The sequence below is a fragment of the Perca flavescens genome, chromosome 4 (assembly GCF_004354835.1).
Source record: "Perca flavescens isolate YP-PL-M2 chromosome 4, PFLA_1.0, whole genome shotgun sequence".
NCBI lineage: Eukaryota > Metazoa > Chordata > Actinopteri > Perciformes > Percidae > Perca > Perca flavescens.
The window spans coordinates 14,130,909-14,154,309 of NC_041334.1; the positions used below are offsets into that span (position 1 = coordinate 14,130,909).

General features: G+C 40.5%; 1 protein-coding gene across 1 annotated transcript in view; it reads left to right on the forward strand.

Moving 5' to 3' along the window:
- igsf21a (immunoglobin superfamily, member 21a) overlaps window positions 1-23,401 on the forward strand; it is a 230,468-nt gene that overhangs the window by 112,257 nt on the left and 94,810 nt on the right. The window contains exon 3 of the mRNA XM_028577081.1: window positions 14,519-14,640. Coding sequence (XP_028432882.1) covers window positions 14,519-14,640 — 122 coding nt within the window. The remainder of the gene's footprint in view (window positions 1-14,518; window positions 14,641-23,401) is intronic.

The window sequence follows — 23,401 nt, forward strand, 5'->3', positions numbered from 1 at the left end:
ACAGCGTGAAGGGTACGTTCAGTGTATGAAAGAAGCTTGCCAGGCATCTGAGAGAATGCCTTCGCAGGAGTGTTCTCAATTAAAAGCTACATCTTTTAATCTAGTTTGACGCAACCCTGACGTAGCTGTCCTGACATGTACACTCGAGCGGTAAATCACTCACGGGTAGACTTCTATAGACTGTCGACTCTGCGGACCTGTCTCCAGATAACTTTCAGTGCTACAAGGAAACATTCACAGCAACCATGTGCAGTAAGTGGACAAAGTGTGCCATTTCAAATTATGTTTTATGTCAAATTTATTTTTATATAATAACAAGGCCAGAGTTAATCGGCAGTCTTTCATCTACATTATGGTTTGTGAGAAAAGAAATGTGTGCATACACCTTTTTTAAGTATATATCATACCTTCATGCAATTCAAGCAAATGAATGAATCAATTTGATTTAAAATGACTTGGTGACAACTTGATTCACATGCAGTAGATTGTCTTGCCGCAGCAGATCAGGTATTTAAAATGTCTTGTTGTTTACTGGTTCAATTATACCGTTCAAATAGACACATAAAAGGCAGGGCTAAATAAAAAACTGTTAGAATTTATGGCATTAGATAAATCTGTCACAGGGTTTCTTTATGCATCTTTTGAAAGCTGTTAAGATATCTCTGAGGCAGGCCATTTTCTCCCAGTATCTGAAACATGTACTGAATTCAGCTCAAACGAACTCCCTGATAAATTGAGTTGAGAACAGTGACAGAGAGATATCCTGAATTGTAAAGCAGCTGTGATGCATTGATACAGGGCTCCGACACCAGCTGTCCTTTGCAAACATCACCACCGGGACATTTTTAAAAGATAAAAACATCTGATTGGATCCATCAATGTGGCTTAAACGCAGAATCAACCCCCCCTGCAAGTCTCCCCGGCAGCCTCGCATTTGATTGAAACATTTGTGAGGGGAAAATGTGTTGACATGTTAGTTGTATCCCTGCGGTCCATAATGTGCATATTTAGAATACTGTGCTAAGTGAAATGAGCCACCCTGCTCAGTGAAGCTAGGTGACTGTGTGGGTGCGCTGATATCCCGCAGCTCTTTCTTTGTTTCAGATTTGCTCATCAAACCTAAACACTTGTGAGGTTGGCAAGAAAACGCAGGGCCTCTATTACAGAAAGCTATGGTATAGGGGAAGATTTATTTTCTGTGCTTTCAAAGCAAAACATTTCTCTCTCTGCTGAAAGGTCAGAAATCTGTAAAAGGCATGTCATTGAAAATCTTTCCTTACTTTCTTTCCTTTTTTAACCCACTGTATGCAGCTATACAGTATATGGGCTGTCAACAAAACTACTAGTTATTTTCTCATCAACCATATGAAAAGACCGTATGAAAGACCGATATGGCCAAAGGTATTTTCTTTTTTATAGCCAATTCACGTGTAGAAGTCTTGTTCTCATTTCTGCACAACACACACACTGCACAAGATGAGCAGAGACCTTTGGTAGCTTGTCAGGACATTTTTTTTTTCTGCACTACACTATCTCAAGGAATTACGTGCTTTTAGCTGCAAGCATTTCAAATGGCTTGCATTACATTATTATTAAACAAATTGCTGAAATGTTCCAGGACAGGCTATCTGTAAACTATTTCATCATGTAAATTCCCTTGCCCCCCCGTAAAGAACACTAAGTACCTCCTTCACACAATTAACAATGACCTCCAATCCATCAGTTGCACTTGTAGGAACACAGCTCCTAACCCCTGTGTGATACGAGTGAAACAGTTTTGTTTTCCCCTGGTGCCTCGTATAGGTTTTTGCAGCATCAGTCTGTGATTTCACTGTAGACTAAAAAATTTTCCCAAGGCCTCTCTCAGTAAGGATACAATAGCTTTTTTTTTACATGTCCGTTTGACAGCTCTTGCTTGCAGCAGACCTGAAGCGATGTGCACAACACAAGGAAACGCACTAATGAGAGATTTGTGGAAGGGGGAGAGGGAAAGAAAGAAGAGACAGATTATTTTTCTGCTGCACCCGGCTCTCGCTATGTCATGTAATTATTGTCTGCTGCTTCATTAGCTAATGTCGCTTCATCACACAGCCTTGAAATCCCTCAACCCTCGCCAGATGACCAAAACCGCCTTTAAACATGCTTTTAGTCCCCATATGATAACAAGGTCTCATTGGCACAAACACTCTTTTCCCCTTTGCGTGGCAAGGCTGTGGTTTCTTCTTCCATTGCTACAAGCAAGTAAACATTTTATGCTGACATGCTCACATTGGTTTTCCCCCAGCACTTTTGTCTAAATGGAAACCATTGTCTTTTGGTGACTCTAAAGACCGGTTTCCATTCGCATGAACTGCGCTAATGAATGCACCTCCTTGGACTGCAGATTTCAGTAGAAACAGAAGTGGTCAGCGAATACAAAAGCTTGAAGGGAGTGAGCTTGTGAGGGATACTCTACCTCACAAAGTGCTTTTTACACTGCTGCGGAGCTTAGATGTAGCTGATGTTCGTCATTAGGCCAGCTGATGGCTCATTGCGAGGAGAATATGCCCAGAAGGAAAAGGACAGAGATCAAATAGGCTGCTAGTCTCCCAAGTCTTGTCTGATTAGCCGTTCCATCCAGACGCCTCACACTGAGGCACACTGAGGTCTGGCTTCTGTGTCCATCTCGGCACCAAGAATGATGCAAGGCAGTGACATACACTTCTGGCACGCGACAGCATCATTTCCCATCTTATCGTCTGCTGAGTACCAAACATCATGAGCCAGGTTATCACAGTAGCCGATTATGGCAAGATGTGTGTGTGTGTGTGAGGCCACCTGGCCCAATATGAAGCCAGCAAGAAGGTGGACACTTTTCAGTTCTACCAGCCTCAGTGTTTCACAGATGTTGGTATGAAATACAAGCTAGAGAAAACCTAACTGTTGTCCCTGCACTATCCATACATTTCTTGCACTATCCATACATTTTTAAAGAGGGTCAGATATCTGACCTTGGAGCAACTCAAAGTCAGTCCACTACCTCTTCCCTATTTGATACCACACCAGGGAAATGCGGAAAAAATGTGCTGCTTGGGAAATAAACGGTTATCACATTGGAGACACTTTTATGTCAACAGAGCTGGTGTCAACATTCCCACGGGGGAATCATTTTATATTATAATTATTACTGCTAATATTATTTTGATCAGTAACAACTCTTAGTTTAATGGCTTGAGGGACATTTATCTCAGGCTCAAGTATTTTAATGTGTGTGTGTGTGTGTGTGTGTGTGTGTTTGTTTGTGTGTGTTTGTGTGTGTTTGTGTGCGTGCTGGGGGTTAAATATTGGCGTAGCACAGATTCATTTATAGCTCTTCAACAAATAATTGGCCTCTGCTGTGAATGCCTGATCCCCCTGCCAATAGACACATCATAAATCATTTCCTGCTCTACTCTCCCATTTAACCTTTTGTTGACGTTGATGTAATGTTAAGACTGTTTTTTCTTTTTTCCACCAATCTGCATGTTGTTTTGCATAGCGGGATATGTCAACCATTTCCTAATGACATCCTTGGACTATCTGAAAACGCAGCTTTACCATATGAAACACATCACGGTCACTATAACATTTGATTTAAAAATAACTGTCACACTGGCATGAGGTAAAGAAATTAATGTTGATAACATTAATGAAAGTGTAAATTGCCAACTTTCCCCTTTAACTAATAATTACGTTGTTTGGATTTGGCTCACTGCAAAATCATTATCTCTGGTATTTCTTCTCTGCTCTACTCACTGCCAGTGTTGCTAAGTAGCAACAAGTAAGGCACTTGGGGGGGAAAAAATGTTTTGGCGCTCTACGAGAGTGGACATAAATGAGAAGAATTAAAGGTTGTAAATGTATCACAGATGAACTAAAACGAGAATGGTTTTACTGTAATTAAAGATTTGTTGTTTGAAATATAAATCAACACGAGTCATTGGCGGATAGAACAGAGGTTTGGCAAGAAGTTTTGTGCTCACAATGCACTAATATTAACCGTACTTTGGTGCTTAATAAATCTCGTGTCATAATTCTCCCATAAGTGTTATATTTAAGTTACAAATATAAATGTCCGTCAGTACAATAAAGGTATCAGGGTACTGTCAACCGCTGTCTGTGTAGACACATCAAGACAAAAAGATAAAGCAGTGGAACATGAGATTAGTCTTGTAGACTAAATATAATAGAGGGATTTGATATTGAAAATTAGAATTTGTGTTCCTCAGTACTTAGCTCAGTTGAATGAGGAGACAAAGTCACCCTGGAAACAAGCATTAGGAGTAAATAATATAAGCCACTGTCTGCTTCCTCAATTAAACTCAAGCATGTCTTATTAAAAATGGAAAAATGGCCCGTGCCACATTAAGGATTAGAAATTTGTATTTAAGCATGAAATGAGCCCTATGCTGTACGCTGTGCAGATGGATAAATGTTTCGACCAACCCAAAGACATATTCTGTGGATTTGCAAGCATGTACATTAATCCCCCATAACCTATCTTACTGCTTTGTCGCCTTGATGAATAAATGAGAACATTGAACTAAATTTCCAAAATACTTTAAACTACTACACAGAAAGCAGCGCTGACATTATTAAATGTGTGGAATCCTGTGTTTTTGTAGGTGAAATCAATCATTCAGTTGGAACTTGCTTTAACCTTTTAAAGTTGTCCTGCAGTAATCCCTATGTGAATTTCTGCTTTCAACCAATTCCTGTCAGACGACTGCTCCGGTGATACATTTCCCCACAGTATGAAGACTGAAAATGCTTTATCATAATAAACTCACTCATAAAATGTATGAAGAAAACAAAAACCTTTTGTCTATTCTAGCATTCTGCCAAATTCAGCATTCTGTTGTGTGCTCACAACCTGCTTTATGATTTATGTGTTGAATAACACTCCCCATATATCCATCAACTAGCAAATGCAGATGGTGGCTACAGTAATCTGGAGGGTAAGAAAAAAAAGGGGTGGGAAGCTGTGAAGCTGCAAACGTATGCAGACTTGTTATGTCCACAGCGGCCCTGATGTCTTTTAAGACCATCTGTTTTCCAACTTGTGTGCCCTTGTGAGCTAAAACCCATCTGTGAAGTAAAGGGAAAAAAAAGGAAAAAATGTTGTCGGTCATAGTTTAAGTTAATTTCATTTATATGGCACTTTAAAAAGCAAACAAAGTGCTTCACATATACAGACATACAAGCATAAACCATATATGTGCACATACGTTGTGGAAATAAAACAAGGTTGCAAACTGCATCATTAGTTAGATAATAAAACAATTATTTAGCTCTATTTCGCTATACTTTCCTTCAACATGCTGGTAACCAGCCAATTGTTTTGCGATTTTACCATATCGCTCACATCATAAGTAGCACAGCAGCATTCTTGTAAACCAGCCTGTTGACCGTTAATGCATCGACGTGTAGAAATTGCCTGGGGGATTTGTGGCAAAGAAAGTTACACGCATACACCATCGCCATGTTTTAGTAGCTGCTGGAGTTACTGATGACCACTGACAAGTTCCACTCAGCAATTATGTGTTGCACAGCTTCATTTCAAGTTGTTAAGACAGAGGACAGTGTTAGTCATTCCACTTGTCTAAACTTCAAACTACCATCATCCCCGCATTTAACATCACCACTGACATACGCAGCCACTTAAATACAGGCTGCCATTAAGCTTGCATTTCATTTATAAGTTATATGGACTTTGACACAATACATTATCATCGTTGTGCAGTGCAGTCACCCTCATTTGTTTACATTTTGTTATTTTCATATCAAGCAACATGCATGTACAGAATTGGGGACAAAGTGGCTCAGGGCTAATTAAGGCTGCAGTAGCCTGAAGGTCAGATGGACAAAATAGTGATTCCAATGGAGAAAAGAGCAGCTCAAAGAGTGGGATAAAAGGGTTGGACATGTAATGAATAAAATAGAACACATGTAAAATAGAATACATTTTTTATAAACATACAACCAGAAGCACATGCATTGCATCAGATACCATAAACTCAGACTGAATTGTGACCGATATGTAATTAGGTGCCTGTTGATAGTCACATCTGTGCAACATTTTCACAAAAACAACTTTGTGTGCCTTTATCCAAGGTGTATCAAGTTATTACATGGGTTTGAAAGTAAAAACACAAAGGGTAAGATGTGAGATGTTTAGAAATCTTTCCTATACCAAAAGATCATTGTTCATTACCGAAATGTTAACCACACTTTATTCAGTGTCGAAACAGATTAATGAAGTTTAGTTTATTTGTTTCACAGAACATAAAATACAAATTATATTGAAGAAATACAAACATATATGTGAGGGTGAGGTAGAAACCTATAACAGCTTAAATAAAAACCACAACGTGCGCGATCACGGAAGGCTTGTATCATGTGGATGCGCCGAGAGTTGCTGTCCTTACTTAGAATTCCTCATGGGTGCAAAGGAAACTACACAATATAGCTTTACTATTCTATTATTTTTTTCTCATCAACACAACTAGAAGTTTCTCTTCACTTCTCCTTCTGTGTCCTACAGTACTTGTTCAGGCAGCCAGCTGTCTGATAAAGACATTGTCAAAGGAAGGTGTGAATGTGGAGTCACTTAATGCACATTGATCAAACAGATTAAGGACAAGTGCCCACAATGATGTTCGTCACTTGGTGCTGCATCTCATTACCTGACCGTCCTTGATGGAACTCTGATATGTAGTTGAAGTCGCTGTATTACATAATATGCCACTAATTGCTGAAGTTACGCAATCTTTGTACTTCTGCCTGTAAGCTTGCAATAATTGGATGCTTTATTCAGCTTCAATGCCTGCTATTGTGCTGTTTGATTGTGTGTGTAGTTCTCTTTCGTTTGTGTTGTTTATGAGATAATGCTGCACTATATAATAAAACATAAATGCCCTTCTTCTACACATACCGTGGTTGTTATCATAGTTGTGGCAAAAAGGCGGCCTCTTTTTTCATCAGCAGGGGGCATTTCCTGTGCATGCATAGTCTTTTTCAGCTGTGCCATTGTTAGGAAATGGTTAGCATTTACAGAGGACTGCCTCCAGAACAGTTCTCCATTGTTAGCTAATCAGCTTCACTGAGCAATTTGGTTAGAAGAGCTTTGCTTAAGGGCATCTCAATGGTAATTGTTGAGGTAGATGAGTGATTCCTTGCTCTGATTTTCCAAGCCACTCTATGAGCAGGAGCCATGCTAGTCATGTATGCATTCTTTTCTAAACTCTAGCAATTCAAAATCATTTATAGAATGAGCCTTTTCAATCTTTTTCTTAAACGTGTGTGTGCTTAAGTCTAGCCCAGGCTACACTGTGTTGCCTTACTATATATAGCAACTATATAATAACCACTGTAGATCAGCAGTCTCCAACAGACTGACCTGTTTTGATCTCATCACCTTCTTACTGTCAGCCCACAGACAGCCTGTCTTCATCAGAATGACAGCCATAATAACCATCTCTGGATGGCCTTGTCTCAGATGGCTTTAGATAACACGCTTGCATAACGCTTAACTGCCTGAATTTATACCCTGGCTGTGCCTGACCCTCACCCTAGGGTGGGCTGAATGCAGCTGGTCTGTTCCTGTTGGTGGCACAGTTTTCATGCAGCCTAGCTTCTAATCCTTGTATGTAATCTGGCAGTTCTAGCAGCAGCCAATCACAACCTGTTTGTACTCTGTAATATTGGGATGAAAATGCCTGACAGCCGAGCGGGAGCATGTGACACCAATGATGAGCCAGATAAAATGTCTACTGGTATGATGCTGTCCCTGTGTACCTGTGTGCGCATATAGACGATGACACTAAAAACTTCCAAACTGCGTCACAGTGAAGACCACCACATAGACACATCAAACCTAAAATTGTCATATTAGCATATGTTTTAACAGTACTCTGACAAAAACTGAGTATAGCAATATATTTTGGGAAACAATGTTAGATTTTTTTGAGGACCCAATAACGGTCACCCATTTCCATTATATCTTTCAATAAGTAACAAAAAAGATGATCATAGCATCGCCATGAACACTCTTGGCAAGTCTATCTCTCTACTATAGGTCCATGTATTATAGAGCAATTGTAGGAAAAAAAAACAAAATAACAACAATGTTATGGGGCAGGGGGAGAGGGGTAATATTCAGAGAAAAAAATGTCTGAGATTAAAGTTGTAAATTTACGAGAAAAAAACAAAAATTGGATATTCTCTGAGATTAAGTTCAGATTTAGAAGAAAAAAACGTATTATCTTAGATTATAAACTCATACATACATTATAACAACATCTGTCAAATCATTTTGTCTGTAAATTTGTGATTTTTTATTTATTTCTTTTCTCATAAATTTACAACTTTAATCTCAGAATATTACCTTCCTCCCCTGGCTCCGTAATTTTTTGGTTATCCTACAATGGCCCTAATACGCTGTCGTACTACTTAATGTACCACAATGGAACTGAATGTGCTAAAGCCCGTTGACTTCCTGTCAAATTTTAAACCAATTTCCCTGTAAACTCACTTTCCTGTAACTTCAGCATCCGTTTAAATTAGTATGGCATTGTGTGATGAATAAATCTGAGCATCAAAGGTACTGCACGTTTGCAACCAGCCTGAATTAGCTGTGGTTCCCCATTGAGTGTAGTGACAGACAGAGGGAGGAGAGGAGCCTGTCATTTGAAGCATGAAATCCCGTTAACCAAGTCCTCTGTCACTCAACAGCCAGTAGGGGAGCACAGCATGCAGAGCTGTAAACGCACAGGTTAAGAGGTAGGGCCACCAATACTGCTGGATCTGCTTACTGAATGAAGATCAACATTACACAGCACATCCACAGACACAGCCATCACTTATGGACCTCCTCAGTCAGCAGGCATGCCATATCAACACCTCACTGTTCCCCCTAGTTACACTTGGCAGCTCTAAGTGCTGCAGACTAATAAAGTTAATACACGATGCACTTTTATCCTGCAGCATCGTATTTTGTCTGGTTTATTACACTTTTTTAGGTAGAGCACTTTGCAACACTTTCATCTGTGTTGTCCCTAGTATATAATGTTTTGTGCTCCATAAAAGCAATGACAGCAAATTTCATCTCTTACCTCACTGGGGCATGGTTCGTTATTGTTGTACCTTAGCACTCCCTTACCTCACATACTGCATATCTCCCAGTGTGCACTGATGTTGTCTGCCTGTTTGTTACTGTAGCTCAAAGGTTCTTTGCCTATCTTTTAATATACAATCTGTGGACATTTATCAAGCTACTGAACACATTTTATTGTTTACAGGATGAGCATGAGATGCATCATCTGGTTTTCAACAAGGTCCTGACTGTGCTGAAGAAGAAAAAATGTATAACATAATCATTGTTATAACATGTATCCAGTTAAAAGTACAAACCTAAACAAAGAGAAATGTAAAAGTAACTTATATTTCAAACATGAACAAAGGTCTTGTACGCTTGCCGTTTACTCAGAAACGTGATGTCTGGATTTTGTATTCATTTTGTTCTTACAAGCAATTATACCAATTTCACAAGTAAGACAATGCCTCCCAATGCCTCTGCACTGTTTCAAAAAGACACTTTGTGAGATAATAATATTAGGCAAATTAGCACGGATATGAAGGGAAGTGCCAAGCCGGTTCATTTTCTGATCATCTCTTTTGTTGCTGCTTGTCTAAGTCTTTAAATGAGGGACTGAATGGGAATAAATCTCATTAGGATATTATTTGAGAGCCATGCTGCAGTTCATATTATGGACGTGTTAGACTTGTAGATTTAGATCACAAAGAAATGCTCGTAAAATATGAATGAACATTTCTTTAAAACCATTATCATCTACTTTATAAAACACCATGTGAAGAACATACTGCTATTCCTCAACCCTATCTTAGCATAACGTTAACTCCATGAGGTCCTCCATATCACATGGAGATTAGAATATCTTTAGAAATGCCACACATTTCATATTTCATCTCTCTTCCCGACGAGGTTGAAAAAATACTATAAAAAGACCTGCTGTAGTGATTCTTTGAATGCTGCCTGAAATTATGAAGCGGGATCCAGGTTGAATCTCTCAGTGTGTTAGCTGAATTTCCTCCAGTGGCTGCTGATGCAGCTGCAGCTGCAGCCTAAAAATAGGCCAACCCCAGACAGGCAGAGGGAGGAGGGCTATGGTTAACCCCTGAGACCCAGTCCTAATCTGACCCCAATAATGGGCAGCATCATTAGAGAGTCAGCTAAGCTGGATGGTCACGAAGGATACGGAGCGCCCTCTGTCTGGAGAGATCTTGGCATTATTATGTCTCGGGAGCCCCCCGGGACTCTGTTTTGAGCACCTTCAAACTCACTCCATTGTCAGCTACCTCTCGTGGACTCGTCTATTACCTGCTGTTTATTCCTTCAGCCAATATCCACTATCTGCCACAATACAGACAAGGGAGGGGTAGCTCAGTCTCTAGCACCCATGCCTGTCATTTCATATCTCCAGATGACTGAGGGTTGGAGAGGTTTGGTGCCTCTGTGCCTCATGTGCATTGCATAGCCTGGATTCAACAACAGCAGTTGTAGCAAAGCATTGCTTCCCCAACGGTGCTTTTCTGCAATCAAAGAGTATTCATCTCCCTCTTGCCCTCCCTTTTGTACAGGCGTTTTGGCACAGTTTGGCTCTCTTTTTTCCCCCTCCCACTCTCTCCCTTTTTCTATTCCTTCCATAGTCAGCTATTAATACCACAAACAGGTCCCTTTGTGGGGATAGGGAGACATCCACTGATGCACAGATTCTTTCGGATTTATTACACAGGGGTTTACGGGTCAGTCTTAATTAAGAGGTGAAATCATTAAGGAGGGATAGATAAAGAGAGGGTGCCACAGAGATGACCTGTCTGAGGCAAAAATCTCCTCTCTGGTCTTTATGGCTTCCAGAAAACCAGAAATTTGACACCTTCGTTATCCACCAGGGTTTACAGGGAGAGGATGGAAGCAATTGTAATGTATGTTGGATTAGATGGACTGTGAAAGAGGAGATGGCTAGAAAATGTCTCCGACTCACCTCTGTACTTCTACAGCAGAGTATTTTTTAAATCTGTTTATGAAGCTTGGTAAGGGGATTTGTAGACCATTGCTTAAAGTAGATGCAATTGCTAATCTGTGCAAATAAACACAGTCGCGTCTTTTTTTCTTTCACTGTTAATTGGTTAGATGGGAAATAAATGACTTTGAAATACTGATAATGTGAATGCCACATGAAGTCTTTGTTTGATCTGAACTAATGATTAAACTAATGGAAAAAAATACCCAATCCCTTTTGAAAAGATAATCCACAAACTCTTGTATCTTTTTCAATTCTTCTTTATTGCTGTTTTTTTTCCCCACCACACTTCGAGGAGATCACTTGGCAATTAAACACTTGATGTCTTTTCCTCCTGAATCGTGGTAATGATGTTTGAGTTTCTGTCTGTGGAATGCTTTGTCTTTTTCAGCTCTGCTAGCTAAGGTTATTGCTGCTCACACGAACTACCAAGTTCTATTTTTGCCTTTGGGAAAGGTTTCACTTACTGTGAATACAAGGATCTTTGCTGGAAATCACCCACAGCTTACACTGTGTACTATGTCTGTGGTTATGTTTTCAAAAGAAACGGAGCATACAAGGTTTCTGTTAGAAAAGCTGCTATAGTGAGCCTATTAGGTTATTTAATTTAGTTAAGCTTAGCTCCCAAAACACATACAGCAGGTCATTCTTATAAAAGGTCTGTGACATCTTAGACCCACCCAACACATGAGGACTTTGAACAACTACCTTGAGGCCATCGTGTTAGGGCCATCTAACTCACAGATGTAGCTCCAACACAACTGATGCAGTTTTTGTTTTGTTTTGCATTGTTAGGTTACTCACAGCAAGCTAATTTAACAAACCATCCCAATGTCATTTTTGCATGTAACTAAAGACTAAATTAGTCCACATATTTTTTTATTTTTTAAAGCAAATATTTTGGGGCATTTTAGGCCTTTAGAAGACCGGAAAGGGGGGAGAGAGAGGGGGGGAATGACACGCAGCAAAGGGCCACAGGTTGGAATCGAAACCCATGGCCACTGCGGTAAGGACTCAGCCTTTGTACTGTACATGGAGTGCAGGCTCAACCAAGTGAGCTACTAGGGCGCCCCCATATTTTTGTATCATTAATTGTTTTAACAAGCATGCTGATTACACGTGTTAACATGGTGAGCAGACCGGGTTGAAATATTACTCTTACCTGCTAACAAGCTGTAATGTTGTCAACTCAGAATTGATAAAATGTGTCAGTGCCATGTGTGAAGTCACACAGTCAGTTGTTCACAGCCACTGTTGCCTGAAGGCTGAACACTTCAATGGCTGCTGTAGGTCAGCTGAAAGGCTACCGTTGATTTACAGAAGGTACGTGCCAACACATGTACATGCACGTACTGTACAGTACACATGCGACATACAATGTTGGCTCTCCTGTTGAAAAAATGAAGCTTTTGCAACGTGTTTCCAATGATTTTTGTGCGTGGAGTATCCTAGTTTGATGTGGTTCTGTGATTTGGATTTAATGATTAATACAGTTCCCCAAAACCCTGGTATGCAAATGCAAAATGTGAAAGTCAAAATTTCAAACGCTGCTTACATCTTCATGATGCATAACCCCAAAACTAAATTTGACTCCAGATTGCTCAAAACAAACAAGCAAGGAAATAAATAGCATTAATGTGTTAATTGTGGTAGCAAATTATTCTGACACTAAAAAGGACATAAGCAGATACATTCTGTCAAAGATTGCAAATAAAAATGAGGAAGGTTCTTTTGTAGAATGGAAAGATATTTGATTTATTCTCACAACTGCTTTCCCAAGCACTATTCCTGTGTGAAATTGCGAATTGCGTTACTGGAAATGAACCATTCCAATTTGATCAAACATTTTTGCTGCATAATTTGTCTTTATAAATGGTTGCACCTTATTGTACTAATCTGTAATGTATATTACTTTATGTCTCTGACGTCTCATTATTAATCCAGTAAAAATGTGCTGCCTCTCAGCCTTCCAAACAGGTGTCATACATCAAGAAAGTTAAGGGTGGTATTCGTATTAAGCTCTGTTGAACCATTGTGACATAAGGTGTACAGCCATGTCAGACAGAAATGTCCCTTGACTACCTATTGTGATGTTTCTAAAAACACATACATCACTGTAATAGTTGTGGCACAAGACTGGGCGTTTGGAAAGCACAATTTCCAAACATGGCTTTGCTTTTAGAAGGGCTGACCCTTGCCTGTTGCCTCTCCATGTTCTGTAGCTCAAAACGAAGTCACATCATTGCTGGGTGTAGACTGTGTGAACTGATATTAAAAATGAACAGATGGCCTCAATACTCTCAGGTCCTTGACACAGGTGCCGGAACCTTTCTTAACCAAATGGTGTCATAAAAGTCTAACATCATATCCTCAAGTGGAGAAATGTTTTAGAAAAAGTCCTGCAAGTGAGCATCTTGACGTTTTTGTATTCTAAATCTGTAAATGAATATATAAACAAAAGCCTTCCTATTATTGGTTACAGGTGATTTTTTTTTTCCACGCTCATGCTTTTGGTTGTTTCAGCATTGTGGACTCCCTGTGCAGAACCACTTAGCAAACTAAGCCTGAGGCAATGTGCCTTCTCCAGAGGCAAGAGGTTATATTACCCCGCATTCACAGGGAACAATTGTTTGCTTATATAAATACAATTTGGCTGTGTCTCTTCATGAGGCGATGTGTACATTATACATTATACGGACTAATCTTTAAATGCTTTGACGTTGTTTACTTCACTGAAGGGATTGGATTGAATCAGAACGATAGCATCTTCACAGGCAAACGGAAGAAGGATGCCTGGCCCACCAACAATTTCCTACTTCAAAGCAGCATTAGTGGCTCCATTAAAATCCTGTCACCCTTTTCCTTTATGGCTGTCTGTGGCTTCTGAGGAGAGGAGAAATCACAGTCATTCAAATGCTAAGTGACTTTAACACTCCTGTGAATATTAGAAAGGAAAGAACTACTCCATCATCTGCCATGCACACAAAAAGATGAGACCAGTGTTTTGAATATCCTATCCCCCTCTACCTCTGCAGTATCTCGTCACATGCCATTACCTCTGCAGAAAGCAGAATGCTTGACACATGCATAAAACTGTACTGTGTCAGTCTTCATTAAGACTTAACCATGTGCACGAACACATACCGACAGCTGCCTAACAGACTGTCTCGATGATGTTATCATGTCAGCAGGTTTTCAATCCCTTGCTTTAAAGGGGTGATCTTATCGTGGCTGCAAATGAATCAATGAGGTAATTGCAGGCAGCAGCGCTATCTACACTCCAGGCCATGGGACAACAGTTGATGCGTAGGAGGAGCTCCAGGGGCAAAAAGGGTAAACCCTGTCCCATCCATCATTAGAGGAATCATCTTATTAATGGCTCTCTTTTTGCTTCACAGGTCACAGATGGAGGGACCATCAAGCAGAAAATCTTCACCTACGATGCTATGTTTAATACCAATTACTCTCATATGGAGGACTACCGCCGGCGTGAAGACCTCGTGTACCAATCAACCGTCCGGTGAGCCTCAAAATCACTTGGTTTGATTACTTACTTGCTCACCTCTGCTCGTACTGTGTTACCTGCTCATCCTGTGTTGCCTGCTAAACTTTAAACTTACTGTATAATAAAACAACCTCTTGAAACCGTGATAGTAAATGCATCAAGATGAACGGCTCTGTGCTACTCAACCTTTATTCCCAGAGCCATCTGCTGCTGGTCAGACCAGGCCAGCATGGAGTGTCCAAGCAAAGGGGTCAGGGCTTTATTACATGAGGACAGGAGGCATCAGCGGACTCTAATCAGCAACTCTGCTCAGGATAAAGAGTCCCGTGTTAAAGATTTAGCTAACATCTGGCCACGCTGGTCCTTTGACAGGCACAGTGGTGCATGTGTCCCAGGTAGCGCAGCCCTGCTCAGGCATATCACCATGGAGGCTTCCCTTACCCATCTTCCAGTCTCTTTGATCCTAGTCTATATCGACAACGTTTCTTTTCCAGGACTGTTCAGGTGCCGCTGGAAATTCCGCCGGATGTCCCTCATTTCGCCCAGATGTCCGTCACCAGCCGCTTTCTTTGTGTTGGCATTCTAAACTCCGGTGGATTTGTGAGGATTATGGCCAACTGTTCCTCAGATCTCGGCAGGGTAAATCCAGCAGCTAGCTGGACTATCTGACCAATCTGAGTTTCCTGTTGCACGATTAAAACAACTTTTAAACGACTAAAACAACTTTTAAGCATACACGTTTCACCAAAACAATTTCCTTCCTGAGGCTATTTTGCAGCGGCACCGTTGCTCCGTCCAGTACTTGGCACCGCCCATGACAATTGTGATTGGTTTAAAGAAATGCCAATAAACCAGAGTACATTTTTTCTACTCTGCTGTGTGGACTAGCCAGACCCTCCCCCGCAGCTCATTGAAAGAAGGTCTGGCAATGCAAGACTACTTTGATCCATACTGTGCATGCATTAACAGGTTTTTACGGAGCGAGAGATGGAGAGAGCGAGAGTAGTAGGACGGGGGAGTCATCTGGCTCTGGTTGGCTTGATAACACGTTTAAGGCGTCCTGGGGACTGTCTTCTTTTGCCCCAGACCTCAACAATACGGCTGGCAACGGTCTGCCCGTCTCGTCATTTCTTGCTCCCTCTGCTCTGGCTCTCCTCCCACTGCAAAAATCCCTGTCTGCATGTTCGACAACACAAAGGACGTGCTGGCTATACATCGCACCAACCACTTAATTTAAAACGGGAATGCCTCACTCTTTGCATCCTTTTGTAACGATCCTACTCATCGTTTTCTTTCATGAAATATTTGTCCTGCTGCTTTTCTGTGATTCTGCTCATGTACATTCCTACCCCTTTGTGTGTCTTTTTTCCCTTGTTCCCTATTTCTTTTCACATGTGTGGTGTGGCTGCCCAGCTGAGAATGATTTATCTAGACAATCCTACTACCCCTTTGGGAGAGTAGGCGTCATCAAAACGGAATGGCGCACACACTTACATGCACACATACATGATGGCAACATGAATGCACACACAAACAGAAACATAACCCCCTCCCCCCATGCCCACACACACACACGCACACACTGTATATACGGAGAGAGGAAGTGAGAAAAAGTCTAATACAACACACCAAAGAGGGAAAGGGGGATTTCAAATGAATCAGCATCAGCAGTTGGATGCTACCTCCACTGACCTGTATCCGGATCTGTAACAGAATGCTTAGCCTGTGATAGTCAACCAGAGAGAAATGTGAACTCCTGCCACAGTCACACTATTCTTCCAGTGAAGAAAAAAATTCTCTTTGACTGGTCACGGTCCCACTGTCATGGTGTAACACAGAAGCTCAACACTACTAAGAAATGCAAAAGCTGAATTTTTACTCGCTACAATCTCCCATTTCCACCTGAGAATGGTAGATCTGCTTTACAAAGCCTTAGCAGTCTGACAAATCCACTTGTACGATCAAAAATGAATGCCTCAATATTCTGTATCGTTTTTAAACTCAGAGCATTTTGTTGAGAACTATATTTTTAGCTTGTACCTTTTTTTCCTTTTGTAGAATACCTTTTCCTCACAGCAATATGTGATTATTGTGCTATAATAGAGTAACAGTGAAAGAGATTGTTTGTCTCCTCACATGAAATGCTGGCTTTTAATTTTTAGACTGTGGATATTCATTTCATCTCAGTCTTTGACAGCTATTAGTCACAATCTTTCAAAGACTGGAAGCAGCTGTAACTTTCTCTGTATTAAAGTGCCAATGCACAGATTAGTCCTTGTAAGACTAATGACAGATCTTGTATGTAGCTGAAGACACTTGAAGTTTTGAGGACCTCGAATGGTATGATACGTTTAAATTGCCATAAAAGATGAATATAGCACATCAAGAACATTCATAGGTTGGTATGGTAGAGACATTTCTGTTTAACTTATGCTTCTGGGTTTGTGTGTGATTTATTTCCCTTGCTCTTTCACATGCACAGACACAAAATATGCCGTTCAAATTTAAAATGACCTGCGGTTCTGTGATCCTTATAAGCAACCTCTTGAGGTCGTGCATAAAATGACTATTCTCTTTTAAAAGCAAAAATGGATGTAGCGTGATGTGGGAGAAGGTCAGGGTGGGTGGTTGGGTATAAAATAAAAGTGTCTGATGTTAAAACTGGAGACTGCGGTTTGCATCCTGTCTCCTGCCAACAGTCATTGTTGGTTTCTTTTAACCATGTTCACATCTTTCCCCATTGTAAAACAATGTGAAAGATCAGAAATCCCATCCTATGATTTGTTTGTCATGACCAAGCTCATAAGCCATGACAAAAAAAGGGAGATACACAGTTTTTAAACCGGAAGGTGGGTAGCCTACATGTTCTTAAATTGCATCCCTGTTTCCTTCACTTGCTTTCCTTCCTTGCGTCTTAGTCCGTTCCACCAAGGAAGCACAGGATATACGCGAGGAAATCATGAGAGGAGAGAGGAAACAAGGAAATGTGTTTTCAGAGGGATGAGACGCCCTTTCCTCGTCACATGAATTTGTCAGCTGTATGGGCGTAGTTTGGACCCCAGAAGCAGATTCAGACTCAGACACAATGGAGTTAGTAGTTTTATTTAGTGATGGAACGTTTGACACCAAGGCACCGAAGCTTGTATCACTCCCGCAAAGCACACTGGTTCGAAACAGTGTTGGAGCTTGTATCGAATTGAAATAAGCATGTGACTAATGACGTCCGAAGCTTCGAACGTCACTTAAACTCCGGAAGGGTTTGCTGGATTCATGTCGCTGCGTGCTTGAAACAGGCCTGTTAGAATTCACTGGAAAATGGGTTTATGAGTGTGGCTTGCAATTTATTTGATTAGCCTATTAATGGAAATTAGCCTACTTACATACACCTGTACATAATTCTACATAGCGGTAGAAGGTGGCATTGTTGCTGCAGTTTATTGAATCCCTATTTAGCCTAATTAAACATACTTACATTCAAATCCTGATCACAGTAGTTTATATTATTATATTATAATGTTATATCCAAACATTCAAACATAGGCTTTATATTTTTAATTCCATCATGTCATGTTCATGTCATTTAAAGGTGCAATATGTAATATTGTGTGTAATACTGGCAGCTAGCGGTTAAAATAGTTACTGCACTACCAATTCAAAAAACTGGAGAGTCGTCTCCCCCGCCCCCTCCTGCCCAGACTCGAAGTTCACGGGGGTTGCCAGGCTGAGACCGCAGCATTCACAACAATGTAGCTGGACGCTTTTCTCACATAGCCAAACATTACTCCACAGCACAGCGGAGTAGCTAACGTTAGATGCTAGTCTCACATAGCCAGACATTACTCCACAGCACAGCCGATTAGCTAACGTTAGATGCTGGCTATATTGACAGTCATAAAAGCCCGTCCTCACGTGGAGCTCTGTAACCAACTAACAGACACACTTTTTCGGCTTAAAATTACAGTATGAACCGCTAAAAACACAACAACCTCACTGTCCTCTCCACACGCCAGTCAGGCACACTTCCTCGGCTTAGAATTACAATACGAAACGCTAAAAATACCACTACCTTGCCGACGGAACACACTTCATTGGCTTAGAATTACGGCAACAATCGCTAAACACACTGCAAACTCATAGTCCCCTCTTTCTGATTTACAGCCCCCCTCTCGTGGCTTAAAATAACTCACCGTTGTTGGCTCCAGCCGCTGAAGAGGCTACACGCTGTAAACAGCCATGGGCTTCCCGGTAACGTTAACAGTTAGCATGGCGGCGTTAGCCAGGACCAGTCGGGATCACTTTACTGGCTATGTATCAATTGTTTTTGCGAGTAACCAACTCTGTTACTCTAGCGAGTGTTGTGAGTACACAAATGTTGAAATGACAAAAAATGCCCATCCCTAGTAGCTGTGATAAATTAGCGTGGAGCTAATGCTTACCGGTTCAGGAGAAAATAAGCCAACTCTGTGTCCTTTTGGGCTCTAAGCTGTCTCCATCTTTCAAATACATCTCCAATATTTACCAGGGGGTTGTTACGTCTCTGGTCACGTAACTGTTAGAAACATGCCGTTTTCTTTTTTTATGTCATGTAGAATCTATCTCCGTTGATCCTGTTCGTTTGTTTGCTGCTTTCATGGCTGTACTAACGTTACAGCTGTAGCGCGCTGGGTTAAGGTTTTTACAGGTATATCTGACAACCCGGCCTGCCTGTCAAACTGGGCCGTTGATAACAACACACAGATCAAAACATAAACATAAATTCCGTCACGGAATGTAAATTTCAAAAAGATAAAATACTGAAATTAGCATTGTTGTCAGAAAAGATAGTATTTCAGTTTAACATGTTTCCTTAATATCTGATGAGGCATTGGTGTCATTTTTGGATTTATTACAGTACAAATATTACATATTGGACCTTTAATTCAAGTTCAGTCATGTCATGCCATATGCATGTGTCCATTCTGTCTTTTCTATGTTCATGCTGTAAGCTTTGTTTGGCTGTGTCGAGTTCATAGCCGCTGTCATTTCTGCTGACTGACCACCAGATGTCACTGTGCTGTCTTCGATGCTGTGATGCTTCGGATTATTTTGCGATACAATCGGAAAGAAGCTTCACAAGGCTTCGTTCGCCCATCACATCGCCAAGACAGGAAACACAGGGGAAACCAGAGGTCACAGACCGGGCTGTGACAGAAGTGTTAATAATACCATTAGAGCTAATCTGATATCCTGCTCCACCTGCATGTGGCCTGCTGTCACTGCAGCAGCTACTGGTACCAAGATATTTCCTGATGATATGATACCATTAACAAATAAATCAGTTATGTGTGCTGGCATAATCCCCTACACAATGCATATTGATCACTTAATGAACTGTTGATCCACTTGTAGGAATAATAGCTTTATATTAACATAAGTATATTTTTATATAAGTGTATATACATTTTATTAAAGCTTAATATACATTTGTTAGCTAATGATACAATTATAAAACATTTGAATTATGTTAGACCTGAAATAAATAAATGTTAGGGACAGCAGATGTAAAATAGCCTCCAGGCTAATTCTGGCACATTTTACATTTATTCATGTATTATTAGTATGCATTGTCCCTGATAAATAAACCTGAAATAAAAGAAATAAGCTAAGTCCCCACTTACATTGGGAGTCTTTTGCATGTTGTCTAGTGTTTTCTCAGATTAAAAATTGAGAATATGTCTGATAAAAGTCTTCAAGTGGCAGTTCAAAGTGCTATTTTGCGTTGCGTTTAAAAATAAGGGCAATTGATACTATGTGGATAAAAATAAATACTGATTTGGTAATCTGAACTGCCAGTCAGACAACTCAGTCAAACTCCCTGCTATATACGCAAGACTGACAGAAAGCTAGCCATGTAATGTACTGGTATGTACTGTAAGATATATATTTTTAGGTATTGATAAGTAAAGTATTTGCTTCTCAAATTGTTAATGAATAATGAGCGAGACATAACCTATTTAACACACATTAAATGGGGCTTTAGAGCTTCTGTAATCAGCGAAACGTCTTTTTGTGAGGTTTCTTTGATGGCTCTTACTCTCATTCCAGTAATACCTCCGTGCTTTCTACCTATTTATCATTGAGCTCCTCTCTTTGCATGTGTGTGGATTTGAGTCCAATGAATGCAGTATGGATAGCAAACAACAGAACTAGAGCTTTGTGGATAAGAACAGAGAGATGAGCTACATCAGCACTTAATATAATGTAAACAGCCAGCACAAAGCCAATCACACCTCCCTTGGCAGTCAGAGAATTGCAGCATTATCCTCGTCATTTTGTTTCATGCTCATTTCTCAAAGAAACATGAGTGATTACAACGCTCTCTTTACATCCCGTCCTCTAGGCGATTTGCCTCTACTTTCCATCAAGTGTGTTCTGACTCACAGTCGGCAGTCTTGACCCATTCGACCGTAATGCTTCAGGCTAATAATTTGATGCACAGATTGACTGGATGAGCTATCAGACGCAGCTCTGTCAAGACTGCTCTTTTTCACTCTCCATCCAGGCAGTTTCATTTGCTTGCATTTGTAGGCAGGATGAGTTCTACAGGGAGGCCTACATAACAGGAAAGAGCTTTCAGATGCAAGTCCTAGGGGACAATCGATCTCTTTTTGCGGTGTGCTGTTTTTGCTACTCCTCCACGGGTGCCCATTGCTATCGATCTCTGCCATGTATGTGCTGTTTTCTGGTGTACAGGGGAGAGTTGGCAGTGTGTTTAATGTGGTTTGCTTGAAATTGTTTGTTTATTCAATTACCTAATCAGTTGATTGCATATTAACCACGTGTAAGATGTGCTGATATTAAGTTTTGTTTGCAAGGCTGAGGAAAAGGCTTTTTTAGTTTTCAGAATCTACCTTGGTTTGTGTCATTGCTAATCAGCTATTTACAACTCACTGATTAATGAGTCCTGCAGTTTCAAAACAAAGTAAAGGGCTAAGGCAATGAAACATTAAAAAGGCAATGAAACATTAAAAAAATGATAAAAGAAGGCGTGTTGGGGAGAAAAATGTAACTGAAGTGGGGTTGGTGGCCAAGAAAGTAGGGTGGAAGATACAGAGGAAATTGTATGGTAAAATGTGAACTACCAACAGGAAACATGCTCTGCACAAAGGTGGACTGTAATGGTTGTGTCTAGATTGATTGTTGGTGTCCAGTTTGTGTTTGGGAGGGTTGTGTCTAGGTAACCCTAGATATGTGAAAACTCTCAAGAACTCTGACAAGAATTGCTACCTGATGACCTATCCTAACCTTAACCATTTGGAGGTTAACGCCTAACCTCAACCATCTTCTGATACAAAATCGTCAGTTACCATTTAAACATGCTCGACTGGAATCATGTATTGTGCATTTCCAGCTTACGAACTAATGCTATGTACCCCAGGTCTCACTTAGGTCAGTGTCCAACATAACCTCATAACCTGTCTCAGGAAGAGTAGTAGTTCAACTCTGTGGGCCAGATGTACGTACATTTGTGAAAGTAGCGTTATCAGCACCACGGCCAACCCGCAGAAATGCTGTGATACTTCATTTTACGTCATATTTACCAAACCTGAAGTTCATCGGGTAATCAGCGCCTTTCTCCGCCCACTATACCGTAAATTTTGCTGTAGCAAAGCGTTAAGTACTGGTGCTATGATACGTCTGAGTGCAGACTGTGATATTCCCACTGCCGATGCTATGACTGTTTGAAATGATCCTGATGCCAATATTTGTAATGTAGCGAGGAGTTTAACAACTGCTGGAATGGAATGTAAACGCTGAATCGTTAATCTGTAACGCTTAATGATTTCGTGAATGCATAGCCTATGCATGACATGGAAAAGCGCAATTTGCCATTTTCAGTCACCGCAACAGGCAGTCTACGCTTTTACCTCAGTGTGGCCTGTTTGTACATACCTTGCCATGCTTTTACGTGCACGTTGCGAAACAAATACGCCTTAGGTGGGTGCAAAAGCGTTAGTACACCTGGCCCTGTGTCTCCATAGACGACGGGAGACAGCTGTATGATAACACAGTGCTGCCTCTAGCGCTCCCATCCTTCCCTTGTCAGAGGAGGAAGTTAACTTTTTCCTCAACACCAACAGCAATTGCTTTTATTACAATAATGAACAGTTGAATTGCTCAGTTAAGACAGAAAAACAATTATCTATAATCCACTTTAACAGTAGAAGCCTATATGCTAACATTCATAACATTACACATTATCTAAATCAATTTAAAAAGCCTTTCAATATAATTGCTATATCAGAAACTTGGATAACTAGTGAAAAGGGTTCGAATTTTGAAATTAAAGGATATGAAATGTGTTGTATTAACAGGGAAAACAAGAAAGGGGGTGGTGTGGCTTTTGTATGTGGACCGGAAATTAAATTACAAGGTGGTGGAAAATATGTCAACAGTGGTGGATGATTTACTTGAATGTGTTACAATAGAAGTTTGTAGGGAAAAAAGAAAAATGTTATTGTAAGTTGCATCTATAGATCACCAGGTTCTAATATTGATTCATTCAAGGACTGGATGTAAACATTACAAAAACAAATCAGAAAGTTATGTTCATCTGTGGTGATTTTAACATTGATTTGCTAAATCCTAATAAGCACAACATGACAGAGGATTTTATTAGTACAATGTATAGTCTGGGCTTTCTTCCCAAAATTACCAGACCCAGTAGGATTACTTCCCACAGTGCAACATTAATTGATAATATTTTTTCAAATGACATGGATAACAATACAGTGAG